General features: G+C 42.2%; 1 protein-coding gene and 1 long non-coding RNA gene across 4 annotated transcripts in view; one reads left to right on the top strand and one right to left on the bottom strand.

Annotated features, from left to right (window-relative positions):
* Positions 1 to 267: 267 nt before the first annotated feature.
* The window catches only part of CSMD1 (CUB and Sushi multiple domains 1), a 2142320-nt gene continuing 2116473 nt past the window's right edge, over positions 268 to 26114 (top strand). For all 3 annotated transcript variants that reach the window (XM_035269622.3, XM_017963591.4, XM_008979004.5), the window contains exon 1: positions 268 to 736. In XM_035269622.3, the coding sequence (XP_035125513.3) occupies positions 652 to 736 (85 nt within the window). In that variant the 5' untranslated portion in view covers positions 268 to 651. The remainder of the gene's footprint in view (positions 737 to 26114) is intronic.
* LOC144578908 (uncharacterized) lies at positions 17773 to 23024 on the bottom strand. The gene is made up of 3 exons (XR_013525426.1): positions 22789 to 23024; positions 18614 to 18695; positions 17773 to 18184 (listed from the first exon to the last, which is right to left on the bottom strand). It is a non-coding gene; the product is annotated as an uncharacterized LOC144578908 (long non-coding RNA).

The following is a 26114-nucleotide window of genomic DNA, read 5'->3' as shown; positions in this document are numbered from 1 at the left end:
TTCTCCAGCCTGCGCGCCGCTGCGCGGAGGCCGAGCGAAACGCGGCGCGGTGCGGGCCGCCCGAGGCCCAGAGGCTGGCTGTGCCTGGGACTGCGCCGTGCCCAGCCTCGGTCCCCTCTCTGTGGGTAGGGATGGTTGAGTCCAGCCGCCACGGCAGCGGCTCCTTGTGCCACTAGCAGCCCGTCTTCCGCGCTCTCCGCCTTTTCTCTCTCGACTGGCTCTCTCCTCCCCCCGCGCCCCCCTCCCCGCAGCTCCCACTCGCCGGCTCTCTCTCCAGCTGCCTCCTCTCCAGGTCTCTCCCGGCTGCGTGCGCTCCTCTCCCCGCCTCGCCCCTCCCGCAGCCTCGCCGCCTTGGTGCCTTCCTGCCCGGCTCGTCCCCGGCCCTGGCCCCGGCCCGGGCGCCGCCAGCCAGCCCGCCCGGGTCTCGGAGCTCGGAGCCGCTCAGCCCTGCAGAGGCTCGGGACCCGATGCTATGAGAGGGAGGCGAGCCGGGCGCCCAGACCTGCGGGAGGCGTCGGATGCGCGGCGGGTTTCGGGACCGGGCTCCGTCTCCGGCTCGCCCTGCCCTCGGGTGATCATCCGGCTGCGCTCGTAGCCCTGCCTTCCTCGGAGGAGCCACCCGTGCCGCGTGCGCGTGGAGTATCTGCAGACATGACTGCGCGGAGGAGATTCCAGCCGCCGCTCCTGCTCCTCGGGCTGCTGGTGCTGTGCGCGAGGCTCCTCACTGCAGCCAAGGGTAAGGCGGGCTCGCTCCGGCCGGGGAGGCGCGGGAGCCCACGGAGGCCCCGTTTGCGGGCGCGAGTGTGGGTTCTGGGGACCGCAGGGCACGGAGTGGCCGCCTCAGCCGGGCGCTGCTCCGCCACCGGCGCTCGGGGAACGCGATGCCTGGGAGGGCGCTTCCATTGCGCTCTCCCCAGCCCTCCTGGGCCCCCGCTCCACCCCGCGGTGCCTTCCTTCCCCGTCGCCCAGGCTAAAAGGAGACGCCTCTTGTTTTCGGCAGTGCGGGTGGTTAGGGGTAAAGGAACCAAACTCGAGTCGGGCTGGAACTGCGCTCCGGCGGGGCGGCGTTGCCTCCCCCGAGACGCGGACTCCACGGGTCGGGGTGGGGGGTCTGGGGGTCAGTTCCCAGGACTTTCTCCCCGGACCCGACGCTCCTGGGAAAGCGGCCCAGTGCAGCCGGCCTTGAAAGTTCGGGCTCTCTCCGGGGGTTTGGGAACCAACAGGCAAAGGTCTCCGCCGGCCCGGCCTCCTCCCACCCGTACACCCCATTCCTCCGCTCCTCCTTCCCTCTCCCACGACCTCAGCTGGAGAGGAGTAGCTGCCTCGGGAAGGTCGCCCCCGCTCTCCTCTCCCCCGGACTTCTCTCCTTGCAAGTTGTAAGGTGTTGACAAGGTGCGTGAAACAGGCTGGGAGTTCTGGACCGGCTTCCAAGTCAGATACATTAAACGTGGAAGCAGGGTGGTCTCTTTCTACCCTGGTCAGGGGCAGGAGTTCCTCTGGGTGCCTCCTGGGCTTGGGGCTCTGTGAACTTGGTTTTCTCCCGGAATGAGTTGGGGAGTGTTTTCTCCTAAGTAGCCTACAGGCTGCGACCTCAAGGCTGACGAGACCTTGTGCACTTGTCTCTTCTACGGGAAAGAAAATAAGCTCCCTCGAGAGTGGGAGAGAGACAGAAAGAGAGAGAATATTGATTGATTTCACATTGGAAATACCTGCCCCTGTCCCCATTTTTAGCCTCCTTAGATGCTTTGTCTATCAATCAGCACGTCCATGGACATTCCCGGAATCTCTGTATCTATATAGGTTTTTTCTTTCGTTTCATTTTTAAAGGATGGAATTTAATCCTATGATTTTTTTTTTTTAATTGTCACTTGCTTCTTTCCCTTCATAACATTTCCCCTTCCTCTCTAGATTCTTCCATCTTCTTTGCCACCCATTTCCTTTTCCTCCCGTGGTCCAGATGGAAGAGTGATTGGCAGGGCGAAGGAGGACTATCTGGTTCATTAGGAAACTCCAGATCCGCCTGGAGAGCGAGGGAGAGACGTGCCGGCTGGGCTTCCCCTACCGGCGCTGGTCTCCACCAGGCGTCCAGGGATCGGACAGAGCTGACCGCTCGGCGCCAGCTCCTCCTCATGGGCATCCACCCTCACAAGGGGTTGTCTGCGGGAATGAGCCCCGAGATCCCGGGGAGAGCACACGGTGGCCCTCAGTCACCCAAGCTCGCGGTCCCTCGGGATTGGGGAGCTTCCCGCAGACTCCGACCCTCTGCCAACCCGCCCGGCTCGGTTTGGACGCCTTGGCCGCTGCCTCTTCGGAGGCACCGCCGGCTGAGCAGGGCCCGGCTGGCGGCGGCCTCTAGTCGGCACTGGACTGTCTGGGAATTGGAAGGCGAGGCAGCCAAAGTCTAGGGGCAAAGAGGGTTGTGCCCTGGGAGGTGTGCAGGGACCTGTGTGTGGCAGGGGAGAGGGCAGGATCCCAGGGGACAGGACCCGGCTTTTTCCAGCCAAGCCCCTGCATGAAGAGGAAACACCTGCCACGCAACTCCGCAAAACTTCCCGCCCTTCCCCTGCACTCCCAGCCGCCCTGAGCGCACTCTCGGTTCCCCCGAGTTCCGCGAGCTCCGGGCTCCCCTCCCCCGCAATTAGCGGAGGTTGCTGCGTGGAGACGGCGACGGCCCTGGCTCGGCTGCTTAATAATCTGCACACGTGTGTGCCGGGCGGATTCCGCCCCCACGCGGGTGGGCTGCAGCGCGAGGCGGAGGCGGAGGCGGGAGGGAGGGTGTGGAGGGGCAGGTAGTGGGCGGGGGCGGTTCAGGCTCAGATTCTGGGGCGAACAGGGCAGGTGGTGGCAAAGTCCTGGGCGCCTGGGGCCCAGTAGGGCAGCCAGTTGGAAGAGAGCTCCTCTAGCGCGCTGCAGGCCCCAGAGCCTGGCTGTAGAAGCCGAGAAGTGGAGCCCCGGGTCCCAGGCCCCTGGCGTGTGCTTGGAGCTGGAGCGGTGCCTGTGTGTGCGCAAGTGTGTGCGCGCGGAGGGGATCCAGGACGCTCGGACGCGGCGCTCATTGCGCTATTGTCTGGCTCATGCGGCGGTGGGTGCGTGGAGCTCCTTCATCAACCCCACCGGCACCAGGGGCCGCGTCTCCTCCGCGCCTGCGGGGTCAAGTGCGAGCGCCTAAGGCCGCCTGGGAAGGGGCTACAGGCCGGGAGGGGGCTGGTGACGCCGGCGCCGGAGTCGCCGGTGGTGCGACCCGGCCATTGGGGCGGGGTCGCCTTCCCAGTGCCCAGCAAAGCCCAGGGGACCAAGGTCGGGCCTCCGCCGGGGCCGTCGGCGCTGGGCTCCGGGCTCCAGGTCGACCCGAGGCGCTTGCGCGCAGCAGCCTTCCCGAGGAGGAGCGCTCCGGCTGGAGGGCGCCCGGCCACTGCCGCGGGCAGCTGCGCCGCGCGCCCAGGTGGCGGCTCCCGCTGTGGCCAAGGCAAGCGCAGAGTTTTTGATGCGTGGGGCATAATTCGTGACCTGCTTGCGGAGTCGTGAGGCTGGAGGCGGCCGCAGTTGAGGTCATTGGAACCGGCCACTATGCGAACCCGAGTATCAGCTTCAGCTGACGACGCTGTCTATACTCTTCAATAAAGCGTTGGGGGTGTCGGGAATTCACTGGGGATCGTTCCTTTTACTTCTGATTTTTAATGGCATTGTAAAGGTTTGAGTCTCATGTGCGCGTATCTCTTTAAATGCCTCTTTTCAGGGACTAGGGGAAAAGGAGTAAGGCTGTAAGCGTTTTCATCCAGTAAATAGGAATATTAATTCCGTGTGCGCTGGCTCAGATCTGCTCCTTTACCTGGGGCTGATCTAGCGGCTGTTTGGACGAAGTTTGCTTCTCAGTTGTTTTTTGCATATGTGCAGTCACGAGAATACAGGTATTTGCAGTCAATTAGTTACCCATAAAACATCCTAAAAGAGAGTACATACAACACTACTAGCCCAGAGTAGCCTCATTTTAAGAAGCCCGAAAGAGAAAGGTGGAGCATTTCTCAAAATAAGTAACTCAAACATACCCTGACTCACCCAGCAGAGATGTGAGCTCGCACTGTTGAATTTCCAGAGAAACCCTGTAACTCCATCGGGAAAGAGGTATGCCTTCCCTTACCTGCATGGTTTTAGATGAGTTGCCTTATTAAAAATTCATCCCGCCAAGAAGGATGCTAAGACCTAAGGATGTGAAATTCCTTTATGGCAGAGCCGCACAGCATATACTTCCTCCTGAGGAGCCAAGGACACTGCTGCAAAGAAGACACTTCCACAGAAAACCCCAAATCCCCATCAAGCACTAAAAAGGTGGTCTGGGCACGGTGGCTCACGCCTGTAATTTCAGCACTTTGGGAGGCAGAGGTGTATAGATCCCCTGAGGTCAGGACTTCGAGACCAGCCTGATCAACATAGTGAAACCCAGTCTCTACTAAAAGTACAAAATTAGCCGGGCATGGTGGCACATGCCTGTAGTCCCAGCTACTCGGGAGGCTGAGGCAGGAGAATCACTTGAAACCAGGAGGCGAAGGTTGCAGTGAGCCCAGATGGCCCCATTGCACTCCAGCCTGGGAAACAAGCAAAACTCTGTCTCAAACAAACAAACCTAACCACTTAAAATGAAGTTAACATCTCTGTATTGCTGAGCAGATCACGTCTTTTCCGTGTTGCATAGTCAGGATATTATTGGTAATTCTGATGACTGTTCAGCAGAAAGCTTTTCAGTGCTTCTGAAGGACTCCGGGAGTCAGTAGTTTGGGGTTTTAAGTCCTTGAAAAGGTAAGCAAAGGGGAATCTTTCTTCGTAAGTGACAGGTTTTGTAAACTTGAATAGTAGGGCAAAGAGGTCTCATCAAACAAGTCCAGAGAGGCAAATGGCAGGTAGTGCAGGGTAGTAGAATTCCCTCACGTCCCAAGCATCTCACCCGCAGAGGCCTAGGGAGCAGGCTATTTTTATATTGGCTTTCAGCTGGCCAATCATCCTTGATAGGAAGACTGCCACAGCCACAGTGCTGAAGTTCCTACAGGCAAAAGCAGCTCCTCCTGGGGGCAATGCTTCCTTACTGTCCAGTTTATTGTGTCAAGCAGACACCAACACAGCTTTGAAAATGTCAAGAAAATGGTTCTGCTTCCTTTAAGAAACAGATAAACAAAGGCTCAGTGGCTGGTTCCTGCTTATAAGCAGAAGATACAGCAAACCCAATGTAGACTTTTCAAAGCTGTCAAAATGCAAATGGCATATTAAATACTCTCGATTCCACTGAATCTTCAATGTGCCTCTGGTAATTTTTCTGCTGAGCTCATAGTGGAAATGAGCCATTACAACCTGCATACATGCCATTTAAGCTCCGTTTTCCCTTTGGCCTTTTGTACGTCTTCTGGTTGAGCTCCCTTCCCTCTGTAAGATAACTGAAAAGCTGCATGTGTACTTGCACATAGCAGGTGTCAAGGATGTATTTTTAAACTTCTTTTATTTGATCAGCTAATAAATCAGAGAAAGATATCTGAGTGAAGGCGTAGATATCCCACGGTGTACAGTATTTGTATCTTTGGGTTGAATGGGAATGCCACAAGCCTGTTGTTTTCTGGGATAGGAAAGTGGGAACTTGGACTCAGAGACCAACAGTGGCAGACTTCAAGTCCAAGCAACATGACACTTTGGCACAGCCACATTAGCAACTGGGGCCGTAGTTTCTTTCTTTCTTTTTTCTTTTCAACTGTAAGACTGGCTTGGATATGCAACCTGAGGTTAAGAAATAGACGTTTTGGCTCTACTGAAATGAATCAGTCCTCAAGGAACTCAACCTTTTTACATTGCCTTCAATTACATGACCATTGTGCTTAGTACACTGGTTGTTCATTCCAGAACAACTCATCAGTATAAAAATCAAGTAAGTGTACTTGGGCATGTACAAGGTGAAGGCTGTCAGCAGGCTGAGGAGCAAGGAAGGCAACAGTGCAGCCTTCAGTCTGTGGCCAAAAGACAGAGAGACCCCAGAAAACCGCTGGTGTTAAGTCCAAGAGTCTGTAAGATAAATAGCATAGAGTTCAGTGTTCGAGGGCAGGAAGCATCCAGCACGGCAGGAAGGTGAAGACAGGAAGACTCAGCAAGCATCTGCTTTATCCCAGCCACGCTGACAGCTGATGAGATGGTGCCCACCACACCGAGGGCGGGTCTGCCTCTCCCAGCCCACTGACTCCAAAGTTCATCTCTTTTGGCAACAGCCTCACAGACACCCCCACGAACAATACTTTGCACCCTTCATCCAATCAAGTTGACACTCAATATTTTAAACTGTATAAAATATCGGTCAGATGCCAGTGCTTTCTATTTCTTACGTTTTGGCTTGATATATGTTGGAGAACTTCAACCTAAATAAAATTCAAGAAAATCTGATATGCTAGGGATACAATGAAGATAACTACAACTTTTTCTCTGAATTATTCAGATAATTATCAACCATGAACCCCAGCGGAACTGAAGCACCTTTGCAAGGCATTGAGCGTTTTCCTGAAGTGTTGCAGCAACCCTCTGCTTTTTGTGCTGAACGTGTCTGTCACCTTTATCATTATAGCTGTCAAGGTTGTGGTGGACATGAAGCACAGTTTTTGAATACTCCATGTAAACTTTGTGTGCATAAGAATTACTTGTTTTAGTCTTAATTCAATGCAAATTCCATGGCTTCTTTTCCAAGTGATTCTCAATTAAGTGGATTTTGGATGGAGGCAGGAATCTATTTATTTACTACCCACGCCCATCCTCAGGTAATTCTGATACAGAGAATACATGTAATCTCACATAGGAAATGCCACATTGGGTACTAGGTTGTGTGGTAAAATACGGTTTCTAACTTGGAGATGGTAAAAATTGCAATGGATATATTTATATATGTGTAATACATGATGTATACTATGTGTATTTATCTGTATATAAATTTTATCTATATATTATATATTTTAAATATAGATAGGTACAGTCTATCAAACTGTCATCTCTCTTTACCTTTCTTTCAATAAAACGCATCAAAACCTAATAACTTATTTACTAACCCTTCCCAGACTAATTAGCTCACAGTGATTCCATGATGAATACACTATACTGTGAAATTGTGCAATTCATTCAGAAGATTTCTTCCTTACCATCAGTGCCTCTATTATTGGTATTCATCATTCTATGCTGTTTAATCTTCTTTTTTATTAAACTAGTTTTTCAACAAAGCAGAGATTCAAACTCCTTGTCCATAATGTTGATATTATGGTAAGACTTCAAGGGATAATTATGCTCTTTCATATAAAAATGCTGTTCAAGTGAATTATTTTTTTCTTTTACTGTTTAGTATACTCTGATATCATTAGTGTTATATAAGAAAGGGCTAAATGTTAGGTTAGAATTTGAATTATTTGGAGAGTGATCTCTAATGAATGAAAATCCTTTGAAATTAATTATAAATTCCAGGCAGTCATTTTCAAGATGCCTGAAGAATGCCTGTTCCTCTATTTAGAGAAACTTTTTTTCCTCTTCCTTTTTGTTTTTTAACAGAAAGTGTCTTCATCAACCTCTAATAAATGAGTAATTTTCTACATGAAGTTGACATTCCTGTAAAGGATGTGGGGACTCTGAGCATTCCCCTTTCTATAAAATTACATCTCCCCAATAATGGGTTACATACCTGTGGCTCCTAAAATCTTGCCTGGCAGCGCTCTGAGTAAATTTTCACTTCCTGTGAAAATAGTGGATTCCACGGAACTAAGAGATCTTCACTTTTATCTCAAAGAACGGGCCTTATGAGTGTTCAAAATCCATCAACAATTTTAGTCACCACATTTCAAACTATCCTTTTTATTTGGTAGGAAAATAGTGACTTTGACGTATAACACAGCTGGGACAGTTCAGCATTGCAAGGTGTGATTGACACTTCACAAAAAGAAGAGAGACCTTGGCAAGCTAAGAAGGGTCACATTTTTATGAGATATTAGCTGACTTGATCAGACACTTTCTGTGCACTACAAATGTCTTGCATGTCTTATTGTGTCTCTTTTCCCCTTTCTTTATAAAATGTAGTTACTATGGACCACATAAGACCAATCCATCTGTTAGGGTATTATTTTTTTTTTTATCTTATGGTTTTACCTGTATTCATGAGGTTGCAGTTCACCTGTTCAACATCCATGCTCCATTTTACATGGAAACAATATGGAGTTTAAATATATTTCCCGAAACTTAAAATATATAAATAATAACAAGGGAAATGCAGGTGAGAACAGTCATCTTGTTACTGTTTGGTGGAATTTGCTCTATTGATCAATGTGATCTGGGTAGAACTGAAGATCTACACATTTTCAGTCTGATACGATCCTTCACACTGATGACTAGGGATAATAAGGAAGAGAATTGGGAAGACTTGACTCTTAAAAAGGATTGTGGTAATAATTTTGCTCACTTAAAAAATTATGGCAATGTGCCAAATGAAATACTCAATTCAGTATAACTAATTTATGAGCCCTTCCCATTCACCTACCCCACATTTTTTTAAAAAAAAACTTTTATTTTAAGCTCCAAGGTACATGTGCAGGATATGAAGTTTTGTGATATAGGTAGATGTGTGCCGTGGGATTTGTTGTATTGACTGTATCATTACCAAGGGAGTACGCCTAGTATCCAGTAGTTATTTTTCCTCATACTCTCCAGCATCCCACCCTCCACCCTCTGACAGGCCCCACTGCGTGTACTTCCCTACTGTGTGTTGTTTATGTGTCCATGTGTTCTCATGGTTTAGCTCCCACTTATACAAGGGAACAAGTGCTATTTGATTTTCTGTTCCTGGATTACTTTGCTGTGGACACTGGCCTCCAGCTCCATCCACGTTCCTGCAAAGGACGTGATCTTGTTCTTTTTTATGGCTGTGTAGTGTTCCATGGCTACGTCGCATTTTGAACAAAGAAGCTGAATCTCTGAGTGCTTCCTAGGAGTTTTGATTTTGACTTCAGAAGAACACTAGAGTCACGTGACATAATTTGCATTTAGTCAAATATTAGGCCATGTGATAGAGACACTAATGTCAAGTATCTATTGGAGGTTCTATTGGCAGTTGAAAGTTTATGGAACCTCAAAGTGCTGTCAGGTGTGTCCATTCAGGTCCTTGACTCCATTGCATGAAAGAAGTTCATTGAACAATGAGAGTAAGTGCTGAAGGCTGGGTCATTTTAGGCTGCTTGGGTTCAGACACTCCTGTCTCATGCTGGGGAAATTCCCTTCATGGGCAGCTTAGAAAACTATTCATGAGAGGAATGGATAGGCATTGCAGTGAAGTGTGTTGCTGGGAGTCTTCTGGGTGCATATGTGCAGTTGTTCTGCATGCTAGCACATATATCACATGGCTCACTAGCATCTTAGTTCTCTACCCAGGGCTGTGGTTTTTACTATTCCAGTGAGAATAGGTCAGCCCGAGGACACTAAGTATGGGTTTCTGCGCTGGCAAGAATCTGGGGGTTTTCCCTTCTGCTGTTAGTCATCCTGGCTGCAGGATCTTCTACCCACATGTTCGGCGTGCGGTGTGTGCACTGTCAGGTGGTTTGTTCTCTCTATCTACCTGGCCAGTTTATTCTCCTTTACAAAAGGCTACAGCCACCCTAATCTATCTCAAAAGAATGGAAAAGAGAGGGAGCAGGATCAAAATCATGAACTGAAGATGAGAATGTTGAGGAGAAGCAGCCTGAGAACAGCCAGATAAACCTTTTTGTTTTTCCATAGCTCATTGAGGGCCAGTTTCGACATCAAGCATGTAAATGAACCCACCCGCTGATGCTCTGTGGACTCCAGATATCCCTTCTTAGACATCCACTCAGTGCTCTTTAAAGCTGAAGGGCGGGATGTGAAGGGAAGTACTCTACTCTCCTGGGACTAGTCCCTGAAATATTCAGATTTAAATGCAGCTTATGTGAGGCCTTCCTCCTTTCCACTCTCATGCAGCCAAGGGGTCAAACCTTGGTTTGAACATCATCTGTTTATCAGAAGCTAGAACATTAGGAATTTTTAAACATTTTTCCCTTCTAGTCCTGGGACTGTGACTGTTCCGGAGCATTTGTAATGACTTCCAAGATGTAATACCAAGAGGACGCCGAGTGTGGAAAGAGAAGCCGTTTGTGATTTACTGGTGATGTATATTGTTTTCTTATATATTGTACATGCTTTCCTCTGTAGGGTACAGCATGCTTCTCCCAAGCTGACTTTCAAAGTCCTTCACAATCGGTCTTTTCAGCCTTGCCCTTGTGACTTCCAATTAAGTCAGGCCAGACACATCCTAACTATACCTTCAGCTTTCTCTCTATTGAGGAGTTTTCCATCCATCCTCATCGACTGTAGCTTTCGGCTTTGTTTCCATCCATCTGAAGCCCACTCAGCTTTGAGTCCACTTCGAATTCTCTCATGTGGTAATCACCCAATCTACTTGATCTAAATTATTTTTGTCAGTTACTATGTTTAAAAGTCATTAGTCATTATGTAGGTTTAGGAACCTTTAAAAATATTTTGTTCTTCCTCATCTCTACCAGAAATTAAAAAAAAAAAAAAAATAGCTGGTATGATAGCAGGCACCTGTAATCCAGCTACTCAGAAGGCCGAGGCAGGAGAATCGCTTGAACTGTGGAGGCGGAGGTTGCAGTGAGCCGAGATGGCACCACTGCACTCCAGACTGGGTGACCAGAACAAAACTCCATGTCAGAAAAAAAAAAGTTGTTCTTGTTTGGTGATTTCTCATTTATTTGTTTACATTGTCTTGACTTCATAAATCTTAAGTCTTGGAGAATTGAAGGGCACTCCTGCAAGTATCCAAGCATCATTCTGGTTTCTTACACAGTCACTGTTTCTTCAATAAACAAACACGTGTTCTCAGCCTATGTAATATGCCTGATTCCAGCCATCATTTTTAGTGAGTTCAAATTAATATATCATCAATGTTTTATGAAAACACTCGTTGAAGATAGCTGACCTGGGGAAAGTATCAGTAAAGATTTCTTTGAGTCACTGTGCCTGCTTATTTACTCACACACTGAGACTAGAACTTGTCAAAATAATTAGCTTTGAAGTCCTATATTCAAGGTATTATTTTGCCATGCTTATTCGATTCAATTGTGTTTCTTTTTCTTGACTGTTTCTGTTTGTATACGGAGTAAGTTATCTGAGGTGTTTGCATTTTTTTCTTCTGGTGACAATAATTTAATAATGTTAGAGCTTGTTCAGCAGATATGCCAGCCTTCAATTGTCATTTTGAGCTTTATGACTATTTTATCTCTCCACTTTTTAATTTTAAATAATTACATTAGAGGATTATGGAACAAAGAAGGACTAATCAGTCTCTTTCTTTTACAACTGCAATTACAAAATTACCTTTCCAGGCTTCTTTGCTGGCAACAAAAGACATGGAAGGGGAATGTTGTCAGAGTGTTGAAAAGATGAGGCATCTATTGACCTGAAAGTATGAGAAGTACAGCCAAGCCGAACTTTGGGGGATGATTTATGTCTTTTAGCAAATGTGTTTTCCTTTCAGTTTTTATGATGGATGGACAATAATAGGTCTTTTAAAAGAGTCCATATAAAAATACTATAAAGTGTTATATGACAAGTTGAAGTGGCTATCATTTCTTCTTACCTTTTATATTTTAAGAACAGAACCTATGAGAAAGAAAAAAGTATCTGAGTTAAAATGTGGTGTCATTTACTGTAGCTTTAAAATCAGAATAAAAGATTTGAGCCGCTTTTTAATGCCCTTAATGACAATACTCGTTCTTTGTCCCAAAATGAGGAAGAGAGACAGAAAGCCAACAGTATTTGTAGCAAGGTAATTTCATAGCGTCCTCTGTTACCCAGGTTTATCCTCTCTGCAGGACCAGATGCCACCAGGAACGACTCAAGAGCTAGTAAACAGAGCGACATGGAAGGACAGATTGGGGAGCAATCTTCCATTTGAATACTCTTTGTATTAGCCAACTACTGTGTTGTAACATTATTATCGCACACTTAGCAGCTTCAAACAACACACATGCATTATCGTATAGTTTCTGTGAGTCAGGGGTCTGTGCATGGCTTGGCAACTTGGCTGGGTTGCCATTTAAGGTCTCACAAAGCTGCAATCAGGTGTTGGCTGGGACTTCATCGTCACCTGAGGCTCAGTTGGGATAGAATCCACTTCTAAGATAGTTGGGCAGCTGGCAGAATTCAGTTCCTTGCAGTTGTAGGCATGAGGGCTTAAGTATTGTGCTGGCTTTTGGCTAGAGTTTACCATCAATTCCTGGTGGCCACACATAGCTGTCACCTGGGACTTCATAGCATAGGTCGAGCCAGAATAGGAGTGGGGTTTAGGGGAGAGAGATTGGGTGAGAGGGAGACTCCACAGTTGGGTGCTACGATTTCATATGTAATCACATAATCCTGAACACGTATTCACATACAGCCAATCGCTGTCAGTTTGCTGTGTTGGTTGAAAGCAAGCCATGGGTCTCGCCCACTCTCAAGGGGAAAACTAGGGCATGAACATCAGCGGGTGGGCGTGCCATGCGGGCCCCTAAGAGTCTGTTCACCACATTGTTCTAGACAAATAATAGAAAAGGATCATCTCACAATCAGTAAGCAAAGAACTTAGGAACCATTAAGTATAAATAGTTATTTTATAGAAAGAACAAACATAAATAATCAATGTAGGCAAAGATTCCCAAGCGTATAATTGATTGAAGCCGAGTGCATTAAACATTGTCATTTTCCCTCAGTGTATTTGTGAAACTCTTAACTGATGATATCAAGTCTTGGTTGTGCACAGAAAAGCCACTCCCCTTATAGTCTTGTTGTATATCTAGAAAAGTTAGATATGTCGGCCCTACCAGCCAAATTCTAAATGATCAGATGTTTTCATCTAGGGAGTTAACACGTCCTGCTTCAATAGGGTCTTATTCACTGTAGCCCCCTCTCTCTTACTGAGAAGTTGGACAGAGCCTAAATGTTTACCATCCTAAAATAGCCAGATAGATTGCTGAATGACACAGTGTACTGCCCTCATGAATGTATTTCCATGGTGAAGTATTGAGTTGAACATTGCAAATAATATCTATATTTTGATCCCATTTTCAGGTACAGAAAAGGCAGGCACCTTCTATGCATATTGGAAATATCTGAAAAGATGCTCACGTCACCATGTTCATGCTTAAATCTTGTTTGGTTACTTTGAATAACTGTGTCGACCTTCTCTAAATAAAATAACAGTTGTTAAATTTAAAAAATTACTTCAAGAAAAGGACAGGTTGCTCTTACTAGTCCACTTTGTTGGGCAAAGTAGAGATAGATTATATATATATACATATATACACATATATACATAATTAATATTAACATATAATATATATTATACATAATTAATATATATACAATATATATTGTGTATATTATATATATTTAATATATGTTTAATATATTTTATGTATATATTTCAAGGCAGGGTCTGCCTTTGTCACCAGGGTAGAGTGCAGTGGTGCGATCTCAACTCACTGCAGCCTTGACCTCCTGGAACCAAGCAATCCTCCTGCACCAGCCTCTCAAGTAGCTGGGACTAGAGGCCCATGCCACTACACCCAGCTAATTTTTTGTAGTTTTTTTTTTTGGTAGAGACAGGGCCTTGCCCTGTTGTTCAAGCTGGTCTTGAACTCCTGATCTCAAGCAATCCACCTGTCTTAGCCTCCCAAAGTGGTGGGTTTACAGGCATGAGCCACCACACCTGGCTAGATAAGATTTCTGAATTCAAAGTGACCATTCAGTTAATACATTCAAGTCCCTCATTTATTTGTGTCCAGAGGAGTTCAGTATCTCACCCAAAAGGCAGAGCTCAGTCTAAGGAATTCTCTTCATTTTACAGTGTGGCTCCCAGGAGGCCCACATGCCTCTTGAAAGCCTCCTTCCCCGACCAACTAACTCCTTCCCCGACACTCCAGACCACACCTGCCTCTTCATCCCCACCTCACCTCTGTTGCTGCCTTGCTGGGACTCTAAGCAACAGAAGCACTGACTCTGCTGTTGTAATAGGCACACAGCCCTCGTGGCCACACTCTGGGGAGAGCAGCATGCTAGGAAAGTCCTGGGCTTAAATGTGAAACCTGATTCCCCAGGCAGCTGGAGAAGCACCGTATCCAACCTGGAAGCTTAGGAGATGGCTGAGAGTCCTCGCTGGTACCATAGAACTCCCAGTGGGTGCCTGTGAAAGGGCTTTAATGCTTTGTTAGATACTAAACTACAGTAATTTATTTGAGGTGAAAAATACATTGTTATGATAACATTGTATCAAGTAGTTAATACGTTTTATATCAGTACGATTCGATCTGTATATTTGTCACTACTGAATATTTAATTCTGAAGAATTAAACACATTTTTACCATACCAGCATATTTTGTGAGGACTGCTCAAATGAGCACAGACAATTGCATTTTTAGATTTGTTAATGATTTAAATAGATTGAAGGACAAAATGACTTCAAAAGACTGAAAACTAGCTCCTTCTTTAGGTACACAGTATCTTGTGATAGAAATAATTTGCCTTACAGACTCGGGGTTTCAAAAGGTACAGAAAGGCTGCCATGTATTCCTTTGGCAGTGTCTACTATGGAGCTAAGCTCAAGTTCAGTCTCCCCTGCTCCTTATAGCATATGCTCTTGGAAAATATTAAACTTCCTGAAACTTGGTTTCCTTCTCTTTACAAAGGGAATGCCAGCTGTGCTCAGTATCATAAAAATTACATGAAGAAACAGATGTAAAAAAGCACAGAACCATGCATGGCTGTTACTAAGTTTAAATAAATGTCAGCAGCTATTTTATTACACTAAGAAAAAAAAAGTTAGACACTCAGTTCTATGCGACATGCCTACGAGTTCATCATTTGAACTCGTACATGAAATTTAGCTTCAGTACAATTAACGACTCAGTAGAGTCACTTAGAAAAGACATGTTTTAACATCATTTAATACCAGGAAGGCCTGGGAATTTGAAGTGGCTATGAAAAGAACAGTGAAAGGAAATAGTAAAAAATTTCGCTCTTCAAAGTAGATTTTTAAAGTTTGCTGCTACTTTCTCCAGAGTTACTTTTTCTGAAGATCCTGTTGTCTTGGTGCTGACTTTTCCCAATAGTTCTATCACCCAGGCTAGAGTGCAATGGTACAGTCTTGGCTCACTGCAACCTCTGCCTCCTGGGTTCAAGAGAGTCTCCTGCCTCAGCCTCCCGAGTACCTGGGATTAGAGGCACACGCCACCACACCCAGCTAATTTATTATTATTATTAATATTATTATTATTTTAGTAGAGATGGAGTTTCACCATGTTTGCCAGGCTGGTCTCAAACTACTGACCTGGAGTAATCCACTCAGCTCAGCCTCTGGAGTGCTGAGATTACAGGCATGAGCCACCTTGCCTGGTTGATACATTTTTCTTACTGGTTAGTTTTGTTCGGGAATGTATCTGCAGCTATTTTGAGTGTTTTAAATGGTGTGAGTTGCCAAAGAAGCAATTTGGAAAACAGCTCCTTCAGTTATTTGCTGGGCAGTATAGTAAATCTGTTACCTTTCTGAAGGTGAGGAGTGGTTAGTGAAATCAGAGACTCTGGGTTTATTAAAATCTTTAAAATGATTAGTGCCCAATTCATTGATTTAAACATAACCTCCACCCCAACTAAACAAGGAGGGCTAATAACGTTAAGACACTCAGTGTGGTCTGGCTTTTTCCTTCTGCCTTAAGGTTCTAAGTTTAGTGTGTCCCGACTCAAGTTAGAGGGACCCTTGAGGAAAAAGGTGCTGTGCCTCCACCAGCCTGTTCCCCCTTTGAGTATCTGCAGTGAGATCTTAAAAGGTAGGGTGTCTATATGTGAGATCCCAAGTTATAATCTAAAACTAAATCCCAAACTGTGACATTAAACTTAGGTTTCTTCCAGGGCCACGTGACTGAGACCTTTGGAATAGGCTACCTAGAACTCAAGTGGCCGTAGTCGCAATAGAGTCTTCTCCAAATCAGGTTCACCAAGTCAGGCTATCAGAGTGAATGTGTATCTCTCTCGCACTAACTGTGGCCAAGCCCATATCTACAGGGAAACCTCATAAAGATAGCACGTGTGCAGGGCCCTCAGAAAGGAATGGCTTGTGAGGTCTTGGGCACTCGACACTCTTTGACTGTGTGGATGAATTAGTGGATTAAGTATTGATGATGGCTCTTCTTATTCCACTGTGCTGAGACTATTCCTATCAGGCCAGCCCTATATTTATTCAGTAAAGGTGCTGCGACATGCTGAATGTCTTTCAGTGCATTCACCTCCGCAGGCGAACCTGCCTGCAAACTAATTTGGGGCTTAGTTTTCAAGTGGGATCTCTTTAGGAGGGGCTTGCTTAACCATTATGTCAACAAGTAAGACAGCTGGGTCTGCACGTGGGGCAGGCATCAGCTGGGAGTGATTTCAGCGAGATCCACCCAAAGGCGGGCTGGAGCCAGTTCCCATAGTTTTCAAGTGGGATCTCTTTAGGAGGGGCTTGCTTAACCATTATGTCAACAAGTAAGACAGCTGGGTCTGCACGTGGGCCAGGCATCAGCTGCGAGTGGGTGCGTGTTCAGGAGAGGGATTTCAGCGAGATCCACCCAAAGGCGGGCTGGAGCCAGTCCCCGTGCATGGGACCTCCACAGGAGCTCTGAGAACTTAAGTTTTCACGCCGACGTGAAAAAGCTCAGAAAAGAAGAGACCTTCTTTCCCAGTGTGCACGAGTCCGTGGATATGCACACGCCCCTCACACACAACAGTCTCCTCCAGCCTGAAACCCTTCCAACCTGTGCCATGGGGAGAGCTACTGAGCGGGCCTGGGGTAAGTGGTGCTGCATTTTCATTGAAGGTTAGATGGCCATAACCCTTGTTGCCTTATTTCAGGGAGTAGAATGTGAAGATCCACTCTTACCTTTGCAGAATGAGTTTTGCCCTCATTTCGCTTTTATTGAAGGAGCTGTGTATTCAATTAAATACAAATTAATATAGACAGAAAATTATTAACAAGGAAAATTACAAAACAACCAATGTTATAGGAACATGTTAAGGGCCAGCAATGGATATAAAGGTGTTCCATCTTGAGAGAAACACCAGTATAACTGTTGCTACTAAAAGTGGTATAAAAATGAGCACTTTACCAACATTTAATATAGTCCCTTTGAATACATACAGGAGACATCTGACAAATTGCACTATTAGAAGAGAAAGACAGCAGGATATGCTCTCATTCCTCGGCTTCAGAATGCACCTGATGCTCTGGAGGGCTCTATGTTTATAGCTGACCAGCAATGTCCCTCTCTATTTCTTTAAGCACAGTTTCCCTAAAGTGGCACTTACTTAAATGAATATTTAATAAAAAATAGACACCAGGGAAAGGAAGTGATGTGTGGTACACCTACCATATCATGTTCACTTCTAAAGTGAAGCTCATTTTCAGCAAGGACACGCTGGACGTGGGGTGGGGTTTATTAAAACAAACAAAACGCTGGAGTAAAATACCTTCTCATCCTTTTTAGCCCGGAGGAGGGTTGTACCAAATGAATCTGAACACATGATGTGCTTGTCTGTATGCTCTCTCTAAATTGTTGCATTGTTTTGGACATACTAAAAAGTAGTTCCCAGAGTTTTGTAAGTATTGAATTTTAGGCATGCCACAGAGCTAAGGATAAAAAGATATGTAACAGAGGAGCATCACAAAGTCAGTTTTTATATGTTTTTATCAAAATTATATTTAAGACCTTTCTTTACATTTCATTAAGATGACTTCATTACTTTAATGTAAGATGTAAATAGATACGTATTTTAAGATGTATTAAAATAAACAGAGAAGGAACAACTGCAACTTCTGAGGCAGCTACCCCATGTATTTGTAAACAAGGTGTTACCTGTCACACAGGTGTATTGCATAACTGGGAGGTTTGGGGTATGAATCATCTTGTCACGCAGGTAGTGTAGCGTCCAGTACATGGTTTTCCAGCCCTTGTCGCTCTGCTGCTTCTAGTGTCCTCCAGTGTCTGTTCTGCCCTTATTTATGTTTATATGTATCCAATGATGAGGCCCCACTAATAAGTGAGAACACATGTCACCCAATTATTGACTTCACGTTTAAGAAATTATTACCTGCAAGTAAACGAAAACTCCAGTTGAAATCAGAATGGCATGAATGTCTGTCGTACAATTATTTCTTTTCCAAGAACATTTTCTCATAGTAAATACAATTATGTTTTATCAGATATGGCCAATCTGAGCAACATAGGAAATAGTATTTAGTCCTCTCTAATTTGCTTATCTCAGAATGCTGAGTTTCATGAATAGTAACTGCTGTGCTTTTTTCTATTATTGCAAAGAAAAATGTATCCATTAGTCATGACTCTACCACAGGTGGTCATAGTGGTTATTATGGAAACAGTTGGCCATGTCTTTAGTGACACAGCACATCAGGTGAAGCCCTGAAGAGCTCACAGTGGTAATGGCCCTTTGCCAACTTCTTAAATCACCATTACTTTACTTGAGAGTAACACCTGTTCTGTTTAGATACAGTACTTCTACCTGGAGACTAACGGATGGTGTTTCTAGTCCAAACTCCACTGTATTCCAGTTTGGGGACTTTTCTGGGCTTCAGTTCCTTCATCTGAAAAAGAAGTGATTTGGTCTTTCACTTTCAGCCCTGACATAATTGGACTTGTATTTTTAGTGACTATCAGATCAATCAATACATACTTAGAAGGTTAAAGCAAAGTAGCCTACATTCAATAAGGCTGCTTCCAGCCAGGAAATAACAAGAATACTTGAATGTGTGTACAATAATTCCTTTTCTTTTCTTATTACTAATGCATTTAACTCAATAATCTACAGTATCTCTTTAAATGATATACAGCAGTTATTTCCTTTAATTAGCATAAGTTGAAATTAATTATCCTTTAGACTTTTTAAATGATATTTTCATAACCTTAAAAATAAAAGTCACCCTGGTGAATTAAAACTAGTAGAACCTTGGTTCCAGCTTCATGTGCCAGAACAACTAGGTCACATGGATTATCTTTATTGATTGATAAAGACTGATTCTCTTTATTGTGTGGACCCAGCCTTTCTTGGTAGATAAATGTTTATTGTAGCTTTTGGGGAGAAGCCTCCTTCCCCAATCTGTGCTGGATGTGAATGCCTACTGGTAGAGCTGTAGGAAAAAGCGTCCATATATAAATTTAAAGATACATATATAAAGTATATATATTAAATAAAATAAAAAGCATCCATATATAAATTTAAAGATACATATATAAAGCATATATATATAAAATAAAAAGCATCCATATATTTATTTAAAGATACATATATAAAGCATATATATATAAAATAAAAAGCATCCATATATAAATTTAAAGATACATATATAAAGCATATATATATAAAATAAAAAGCATCCATATATTTATTTAAAGATACATATATAAAGCATATATATATAAAATAAAAAGCATCCATATATAAATTTAAAGATACATATATAAAGCATATATATATAAAATAAAAAGCATCCATATATAAATTTAAAGATACATATATAAAGCATATATATATAAAATAAAAAGCATCCATATATAAATTTAAAGATACATATATAAAGCATATATATATAAAATAAAAAGCATCCATATATTTATTTAAAGATACATATATAAAGCATATATATATAAAATAAAAAGCATCCATATATAAATTTAAAGATACATATATAAAGCATATATATATAAAATAAAAAGCATCCATATATAAATTTAAAGATACATATATAAAGCATATATATATAAAATAAAAAGCATCCATATATTTATTTAAAGATACATATATAAAGCATATATATATAAAATAAAAAGCATCCATATATAAATTTAAAGATACATATATAAAGCATATATATATAAAATAAAAAGCATCCATATATTTATTTAAAGATACATATATAAAGCATATATATATAAAATAAAAAGCATCCATATATAAATTTAAAGATACATATATAAAGCATATATATATAAAATAAAAAGCATCCATATATAAATTTAAAGATACATATATAAAGCATATATATATAAAATAAAAAGCATCCATATATAAATTTAAAGATACATATATAAAGCATATATATATAAAATAAAAAGCATCCATATATAAATTTAAAGATACATATATAAAGCATATATATATAAAATAAAAAGCATCCATATATAAATTTAAAGATACATATATAAAGCATATATATATAAAATAAAAAGCATCCATATATAAATTTAAAGATACATATATAAAGCATATATATATAAAATAAAAAGCATCCATATATAAATTTAAAGATACATATATAAAGCATATATATATAAAATAAAAAGCATCCATATATAAATTTAAAGATACATATATAAAGCATATATATATAAAATAAAAAGCCTCCATATATAAATTTAAAGATACATATATAAAGCATATATATATAAAATAAAAAGCCTGGCCAACATGGTGAAACCTGGTCTCTACTAAATATACAAAAACAACAACAACACCAAAAAAAAAAAAAACAAAAGAAAAGAAAAAAAATTAGCTGGGCGTGGTTGCATACACCTGTAATCCCAGCTACGCGGGAGGCTGAGGCAAGGGAATCACTTGAGCCTTGAAAGCAGAGGTTGTAGTGAGGTGGGATCCTACCACTACACTCTAGCCTAGGCAACAGTGAGACTCCGTCTCAAAAAATAAAATCAGTCAATCAATCCATGTCCAGAGAGGCTAATCTATAACGTCCTTGCTTTAGATGGCTTGTTATTAAATGACTTTGCTTTTTAAAAATTAGTTTTCCTTTTTATTTCAAGAAACAAACAGACTTTGGAGAAAAATGTTTTCAGCCAGGTGTGACTGTGTTGGTTTTGTTATGTTGATATGAAAAGAATAATGGGTTTTTCTGTACCCATACTCAGTTTGGAGAAAGCTAAGCTATTACATAAAATTCTAAGTTTCCCTTTTACGGCTTTGGGTGAATAAAAAATAAATAAATGCACATCAGGAAGTCTATTATCACAACATAAGCCTTGAAGAGCTCTGCTCCTGGTCAGGACAATGAATTGGTATTATTCTTGGATAGAGTGTGCTTAATGGCATTTGGAAGATTTGTAGAGATACAAATTAGAGAACACTTTAAGTCAGTTTTATGTTTGATTGTGGAGTTTTTTTCTAGTCTTTACTACATTGAGTTGAAGTAAACTCTGCAGGATTCTGTAGAATTCAACCAAGATTCTATGGTTTTATTTTTTGTTTTATCAAAGGAAAGTATAATTTAAGAGCTAGAAAATTTTCTAAAACTCACATTGGTGAAAGTAATGCTTCAGTACAAGCAAGTAGTATTTACACATAAATTTCACATACATTACTGAAATGATTTCAGATGTTTATCCAAGGAGCTGTGTGGACTTCACCTGTAAGTCAAGGCCTTTGCTGGTTATCATGGATCTACAGCGAATGAGATAAAGTCCCTGCCCTCAAGCATTTTAAATTCCAAGAAGGATGCTTTCCATCAATAATATGGTCAGAGTAACTAAAACGGAACTGAAAATAAAGCGTTCTGCAAGATATTGCATAACTAAAGAAAATAATACCTATTTATTGGTATTTTTTATATGTGACACATATTCAGTAGCATGTGTTTCCTTTGACTGACCAAGCGCTCTTGAGAATTGAGGTCCAATGCCTTATTTTCCCTCCTTTACTATATACAAAATATAGAACGGTGGGATCAAACCACACAGAAAGTCCACGTGATTTTTAACTTTTAAAATGACGACTGTGCTGGAGGGTTCGCCTACGTTATTTTCGAGAGTGCTCTTCAAACGGTAGTTCCCGGTAGCTTTGTTCCTTTAACAGGTGTTTATGCAGTTTCACTGAGCTCCAGATGCTGGGCAACATTCAGGAGGTGGAGCAGTTAGCAAGACAACACCTAGCTCCTGACGTCATGACGCCTGTCATTTCGCTAGCTAGAAAACGTGTTTGCAATCTTGCCATCTCAGAAACGCAATTTCTTACCTAAAGCAAAACTTTTAAATTCAGGGTTGTTGAAAGACAGTCAACGTTTTGTCTTTGAATATCACTTAGTGTCTGCATTAGTTTGTTTTCAGGCTGCTGTAAAGAACTGCTTGAGACTGGATAATTGAGAAAGGAAAGATATTTAATTGACTCACAGTTCCACATGGCTGGAGAGGCATTAGGAAACTTACAATCACGTCAGAAGTTGAAGGGGAAGGAAGGCACCTTCTTCACAAGGCAGCAGGAAGGAGAATGAACACAGGAAGAACTCCCAAACACTTAGACAACCATTAAATATCATGAGAATTCACTTGCTATCATGAGAACAGCATGGGGGAACTGCCCCCATGATTCAGTGACCCGCACCTGGTCTCCCCCTTCACACCCAAAGTAGATTATGGGGAGTAGAGGATTATAATTCAAGATGAGATTTTGGGTGTGGACAGAGTGAAACCATATCAGTGTTCTATTCCAAGGTTCCATGACTCTTTTAGGAGAGAAGAATTTCCATCTGTATGTACTAACCCTAAGGTCTCTGTTTCTATAACTTCTACACGTGAAGTCTCATTTCCACCTCCAGGAGCAGCTTATAATAATATTACTCTTTCTTTAGTCAGATGGGCCTGATCATACTTGAAAGCAGATATGGTATCTCTTACCTCCTCACGTTGGCTTTTTCTCTCAACTTCTTTAAGACTTCCTTCAGTTGCTGGCTGCTGCTTAGAAGAGAATGTTGATCACCAACAGCTGTTTATTACCCTTGAAATGCGTGATGTTTGCTCCTTTTGCACTGGCGCCAGCATAGAAAGTCAACACCAAGACAAAAGTATGCCAAATTGCAGGGTCTTTATTGCCGGCGGCCACGGAGGACTCGTGGCCCTGAAAAGAGTCTGTCAAGACCTTTTATACCGGTAAAAACCACCTGGGGAGTGAGGGTGAGGGGCAGGGGTGGGGGTGAGGGGCTTCAGACGTTCTGAGGGCTAGTGGATTCTGTAAATCACCTCCTGGGCGGAGATGAGGGTGAGGGGCTCCAGACATGGGCCAGGGGACTTTTTGACATTCTGATAGTTACTTAAGTGGTTCACAAAAGTCAAGATTAGCATTTGTTTACACATTGTCTGGGTAGGGTGGAAATTACAGTCCTTAATTACTTCTTACAAGTGGGAGGGGCCAAGACGGCAGGGGTTTGGACTGCCTGCCTGTCACATTTGGGTTACAGAGAGCAGTTTCAATAGAAAGCCGAGGTATGGTTGAGGTGTGCAGTTTTACGGGGCTTTTACCATGTCACACTCCCAATGAATTTATTTTATAGAAAGTGTCCTAAGTGATCACATACTATGTCTGAGCTAGCAGGGGCTTACAGTCCATTTCTTCCTGAGTTAAAGTTAATGAGACAAATGAAATTATCTTTGAATTCTGTGTTTCTACGTATAATAATGAGAATCATACTCATTTTAGAGGAATTATGACATGAAAGTTGGTAATATTTATATAAACAATGTGATCACAGAGACAAATTATGTATATTTATATTTCAAAATAGTTCTCAGTCATGTGTGCAAGGAAGTAAGAATAATACTATACATTTTTATGCATGCACTTGCAATTAGAAATCCTAGTTTTTGAATGTGTGTTAAACATAGCTTACTGCTAAATACATTTCTGGCTTAAAACTCAAGAAATTATGTCAGATAAAAATAAATCTTTCCTCCTTTCCTTAGTTTTATAATAATTATGGCAAATACCACCTGTCTGCCAGCTTTCCTTTCAGAAGGTTAGAATTATGGAGACTTGAATTATTACAATGTTAGGGAAAATAGTTTCCTCTAAATGTTTCATTATAAATATTTTCTACTTTGCCATAAAGTTGTTGAGCTTGATTTTTTTAAATATCGGAGTTATTTCATGATTTAAGCATGAATGTGTAGAAAATCCGTGTTGAGAGCATTTGAAAGAGGCTTATGTAAAAATAATTTTTAACCACTTTATCAATATATAGGTACTGGATATTGTTAAATCTTATTTTTAAAATATGCCCCTTTTATGTGGCATATGTCAGCATATGGTTTGTTTTTGAGTTAAAAAACTATTGATTATGAGAATTGGAAGGGACCTGAGGGTTCAGATTGTTTGAAGTCTTAATTTGGTGTATGAAAAAAATGAGATCCAGAAAAACATCACAGACATAGTTAAGAGCAAAGTCAGTTAAGACTCTAAGTCATTTCCTACCCTGGAATACCTAGATCTTCTCCGCAAGGGACTGCACATAGCATTCTTATCACACTTCCGTATGCACACTGATACCGTGTTAACGTGGAAGTGTCAAGTAAATCCAACCTTTGTTACAAGAAATGCAATTTGTTACTTTCCTTTGTTAATAAAATTGAAAGAACTTTCAAAATGTGCCATACTTTGATTTTGGTGACTAGAGCTCAGATAATTACCTGGGTTTGAGATTCTGTAGTTGGAAAATTAAGACTCTTCTTTGCTTTTATCAAAAAAAGAATCACAGCAGGCACACTTGCTCTTTCAGAGTCCACGTCCTGGGTTAAGACAACATTTGTCAGGCTATTTATTTATAACTTTTTATTGAAGTATTTTTATGATATATTTAAGTCACACAAGCTTTCTATTAGTGTAAAGAGTGGAGATATTTCTGGTAAATAAAAATCAAGATCATTAGTATTGTTTATGTTGTGTGTTGTCCAAAGTTACCACAATATACCGTATAGTTTAAGAAAAAAACCTCTATTACGTGAGGATGGGATTATAATGGAGCGCATAAATGGCTTATTTCATTTTGGTCACATAGACATCTTTCGCTAATTATGTTTGTAAAGTTGATGAAGATAAAAATAATGATAACATTACATTAGCATGAGAGCTGATACCATTTTTTAATCTTATTATTCCGGGTACTTTTCATTCATTCATTCATTCATTCATTCATTTATATTTGAGACAGAGTGTCACTCTGTTGCCACGTGCCAGGCTGGAGTGCAGTGGTAGGATCCTGGTTCACTGCAGCCACTGCCTCCTGGGTTGAAGCAATTCTCCTGCCTCAGCCTTCCAAGTAGCTGGGATTACAGGTGCACGCCACCACGCCCAGCTACTTTTTTGTATTTTTAGTAGAGACGGGGTTTCACCATGTTGGCCAGGATGGTCTCGATCCCTTAACCTCATGATCCACCAGCCTCGGTCTCCCAAAGTGCTGGGATTACAGACTTGAGCCACCACGCCCCGCCTGGGTGCTTTAATATGCATCCCCTTGCAACCTTTACTTATTCCCATTTTACAGATAAACGATCTGTCACTTACAGGCAAATCAAAGAGACTCACAGTTTACTCAGCTCCCAAAGTGAATGAATGGCAGAATAAACAATAAGATTCCAGTCTGAAGTCAAGTTCTCCCTCTGCTCTGTGTGCCTCCAGTAACAAAGCAGGACCCACCTCTAAATGTTTATAGAATTTTTTACATACAATTACTTTGCATATTATTTTTATGAGAAAATTGAATAATTTTGTCATTTCTGTATGCTTTTATTGGACATTATATTGCATTTCAGTTTTTAGGTTTTTCAGGAATAATTAACGTATGGACCATGGAAGACATGGTATGTCTGTAAAATACACAAGTGTTTTATGTTTGCATCGAATTTTAGCCATAATATACTTCAAAATAAAACTCTAAAGTATCTTTATTTTGACACACTCATAGTGACATTATATCCTACTTGTTTAAATAAAGAGAGATAAAATTCACTACTACCTGAGAAAAGAATTTTAAATTAGGCGATGTTAAAGCTCCACACGGACGCCTCACTGTCTTCTCAGGAAATAAGAACACTGGAGTCTAGTGCAAGAGTGTGGAAGAGAAAGAGAGCCTCAGGAGTCTTCCCTGTAAGTCCCCACAATATTGACACACCCAGAAATCAGTGGACTCAGAATAAACAGCATGTTTAAAAGCACAGTCCTACCTGTACTT

Source organism: Callithrix jacchus, chromosome 13 (assembly GCF_049354715.1).
Source record: "Callithrix jacchus isolate 240 chromosome 13, calJac240_pri, whole genome shotgun sequence".
Classification (NCBI taxonomy): Eukaryota; Metazoa; Chordata; class Mammalia; order Primates; family Cebidae; genus Callithrix; species Callithrix jacchus.
The sequence above is the reverse complement of the archived record's forward strand: the minus strand, read 5'-3'. Positions and strand labels throughout refer to the sequence as shown.